Source organism: Octopus bimaculoides, chromosome 8, assembly GCF_001194135.2.
Source record: "Octopus bimaculoides isolate UCB-OBI-ISO-001 chromosome 8, ASM119413v2, whole genome shotgun sequence".
In the NCBI taxonomy this organism is placed as follows: Eukaryota; Metazoa; Mollusca; class Cephalopoda; order Octopoda; family Octopodidae; genus Octopus; species Octopus bimaculoides.
In genome coordinates, this window is record NC_068988.1 from 75,805,216 (window position 1) to 75,809,144 (window position 3,929).

The 3,929-nt window shown below is 34.2% G+C and overlaps 1 protein-coding gene across 3 annotated transcripts in view; it reads left to right on the forward strand.

Annotated features, from left to right (window-relative positions):
• The window catches only part of LOC106880998 (protein PIF), a 51,354-nt gene that overhangs the window by 10,724 nt on the left and 36,701 nt on the right, over positions 1–3,929 (forward strand). For 2 of the 3 annotated variants that reach the window (XM_052970195.1, XM_052970197.1), the window contains exons 5-6: positions 262–399; positions 3,076–3,267. In XM_052970195.1, coding sequence (XP_052826155.1) covers positions 262–399; positions 3,076–3,267 — 330 coding nt within the window. The remainder of the gene's footprint in view (positions 1–261; positions 400–3,075; positions 3,268–3,929) is intronic. The other variant, XM_052970196.1, reaches the window with a different exon arrangement.

The window sequence follows — 3,929 nt, forward strand, 5'->3', positions numbered from 1 at the left end:
CGCACACACACACACACAAATGTGTGTATGTTCCCATAACAATTTTCAAGGCTTCCAAAACTTGTAAGTAATAAGGAGCGAAGTTTTTTTTTATACCGGGTATTATAGAGTATTATAATTAGGGAAAAGTCAGTAATTTCAGTAATTAGCATTGAATACTGAATGCAATAATTTCAGTAATTAGCATTGAAATTGTGTACCTTATTTACTCTGACAATACACCATTTTGCCCAAATCTAAAGTCTATTTGTCTCTTTTTAGTCATCGTTACAACAACATTAACAAGTATTACAGCAAAAACGACGAAATCCTCAGCTGCGACATCTGCGACATCTACTAAGAGAAAGGAAACATTAGTTTTAAAATTATCTAAATCATCAGAACAAGGCAATTTACAAAGTTAGTATCAAAACAAGCATTGTCGCTTATATCGTAGAAACCAAATCGTCGTGCGAGTGCCTTAAATGTTGAATTACTAACTTATTTGATAGATTTATGTCTTAACTTCGTAACAAATTTTTGAGTCGAAGATGACTTTTGGTGAGTTTACAAATGATTCACCAGGAACAACACATAGGAATGTTCTCCTGTAAACTTGTCTACGTGCACGAAACCCTGTTTAAACTTCTTTAATGAGCCCATAATCTTATAAATCTCACAACTTGATAAGTAATTTCCCATCAATTATTAAATCAGTCAAATTAAGAAAATAACGAGGAAGCAATAAAATAATGAAATAAAAATTTGCCTTCTTTCAACTTGAAATTTTAATCCTACAAAGGCACAATGATTTAGAAACGATCGTATGCGTACAGACTCCACATTTAGATAACTGTGAGCGTAGTGCAAACAAGATTTAAAACAATAAAGAACGACATTGTTGGCAATAAAAACACGTGTTTTTATTCATTTAATCCGTTTAAGTATCTGTTTGAAGATGAAAAACCATGACAGGCAACACAAAGTATCTAGAGTACGAAACTTTGCTAGCTAGTGTTATCGTGCTGAACAACAGCTATATCGAATGTTATATTTTTGAGATTTTTGCACCCCCATGGGAGACGAAAACCATTTAAGTACAGAAAAATCGAAAAGAAAACGAAAGGATAATTAGTAGCTAAATGCTTCCATTGTCAAATCATTTCGCGGTCTCCGTGAAATGGAAGATCTTCATTATGTTTGATAGATCCTTGATAATGAACTATTCCTCCAGCCAATCTTTTGAAAAGTAATTTCAAAATGCCATCTCTCCCAGATTGAAAGTTTTCGTACTGGAACAAGTAGTGCCATTAAATTTCTGAATTGTCTCCACAAGAAAGCATAAGTGATTTCAGATTACCTGTTTGTGAGAAAAAATAGTTTGAAGGAGTATGGCGACTCATTATTTACCATCTGATACGTTTAATACTGTTAAAGCTGGTTTAAAATTTAATAGTTTACCTCGTGATTATTCTCAATATTTTTCCATCCTTCATTAATTATGATTTTACTAATAGATATAACAAGTAATAGATTTGGTATATAATGAATATCTACTGCTATTTTTTTTGCTATTATTTGTATGGCGTGGTATCCAAATGCTTGTGTGTTATTTATTTTCATTAAAAACAAAAAATTATCAATTTTTAATAGAATACTCTCAATATTTTAACACGATCTCTTTTTCTTTATTGAAATAAATCTAGTTTCAATAAACTCTCAGTTAGAAAGAACCTGTTTCCCCATGGAAATTCTATAGCAGAGTTTAAAGATGATATCGTTCCTCACCATTCTGATTCATATATTGTTAAATCATGATATAGTCACGTGTTTATTATTGCTCTGAAAATTAGAGAAGGTCTGATAAAAATAAAGAAAATATGAGAAAGAGAAAATATGAGAGAACTATAGAGAAATATGAAAGAATGAAAGCAAAAAGAAGGAATATGAGAAACAGTGATGCATGTGTGTGTGCGCGCGCGTGTGTATTTAGAGAGAGAAAAGATAGATTAATACCCTTACTCTTTAAATATTCTTACCATATCGCGATTATATTTCTGACCAGGTTAACTGAAGTAGGTCGAGAAAAGTAAAGTACAGCTCGAGTAATGAAATATTATATCAAGACACAATAAAATATTTGTAGCTGACTTTAACTACGACTGATTTCACACAAGGCCCAATAGTCTTATCCATTGAGCAATTTCACAGCTACCAGTAGTATACGACGAGCTATGTCCGAACTATTCGGTTGATCCATTCTTGTGAAATATAACGGAAGATGAAAGTATATTAGTATTTCATAATTACCACGGGTAATAACTGTAACTGCTGAATGGGTAGAGTGTTTGATATAATGGGTGAATGTCAGATACAATGGATGAAGTGTCAGATATAATTGATGGAATGTCATACGTAATGGGTGGAGTGTCAGACATAATTGGTGGCGAGTAAGATGCAACGGGTGGAATGTCAGTCATAATGGGTGGAATGTCAGTCATAATGGGTGGAATGTGTTAGACAAAATTATTTGGTCTATGTACTAATTTATTTGTTAACAATTTGTAATATCTACGCGCGTGTCTGTGCTTCTGGGGTGTGTTCGCGTGCATGAATTTATGTGTGTGTAGGAATGTTATAAATATCGGCTAGAAATATTATAAATATAATTATCGGTATTCTACGTATGACGCTCCTTGAGACATTCATGTTGCATCGAGTTACGGACACTCCCTTTTCATTCTCACCCTCAGAAATGCAGTGAGCTAATTATCGTCTGTCTGAAATTTGTAAATGAACTACGCGATAGAACGAAATTTCCTGCATTTGTGAATTGTTTCATTAAAAGCTGTCATGCTTTAATTACCTCTTGATGTCATTTGGCTCTCATCTCACTAAACTCGTAAAGAAATGAGTAAAAATCAGAATATTACATTTAATCCTTTATGAAATGCTCTTTGTTGACTAGCTAAAGATTAAACTAATACTGTTCTTTCCGTTTGGTATCGTTTGGTAAATTTTATTCAATAGCCTTATCTGTTTGCATACACTTTAACAATTCAAATCAGAAAAAAATTTCGATTTTTTTTTCTACAGGTCTTTGCAAAGGTTGTATAATAGATAGAGGAATTGGTTACAGTTCTCACCACAATGACTGCACCAAATATGTTCAATGTTTCCGAGAAAACGGTGAATATCGTGCCAAACTTATGTCATGCCCATTTGGAACATATTGGGATCAAAATAAAATTACTTGTTGGCACTCGCATCTTGTCAATTGTACAACAGGTAAGATCTGGAAAAACAGGAAGTCTAAAAATATTACTAGAAGTAGCAACAAACTTATGAGTTATCCTTTGCAATTGTCTCATTAAATTAATCATAGCCTAGAATTGGAAAGTGTGAATTCTAGAAAGCGCAATAGTCAGAATGTTGTTTATGTAGGAAAGAGTTTAGAAGATAGACAGAAGAATTGAGAAATCACCTCTAGGGAAGTTGAAGCGAAAACTATTAATGGAAGTAGTAGAACGATCAAATGCGATTGTGCAAGGAATAGGATTTGCTCACTTGATTTGTGTGGCAGTGTGGTAAGTTGCTTGCTTACCAACAACATGGTTCCGGGTTCAGTCCCACTGCGTGGCACCTTGGGCAAGTGTCATCTACTATAGCCTCGGGCCGACCAAAGCCTTGTGAGTGGATTTGGTAGACAGAAACTGAAAGAAGCTCGTCGTATATGTGTGTGTGTGTGTGTTCCGTGTTTGTCCCTTATCATCGCTTGACAACCGATGTTGGTGTGTTTACGTCCTCGTAATTTAGCGGTTCGGCAAAAGAGATCGGTTGAATAAGTACTAGGCTTACAAAGAATAAGTCCTGGGGTCGATTTGTTCGACTAAAGGCAGTGCTCCAGTATGGCCGCAGTCAAATTACTAAAATAAGTAAAAGAAGAAAAG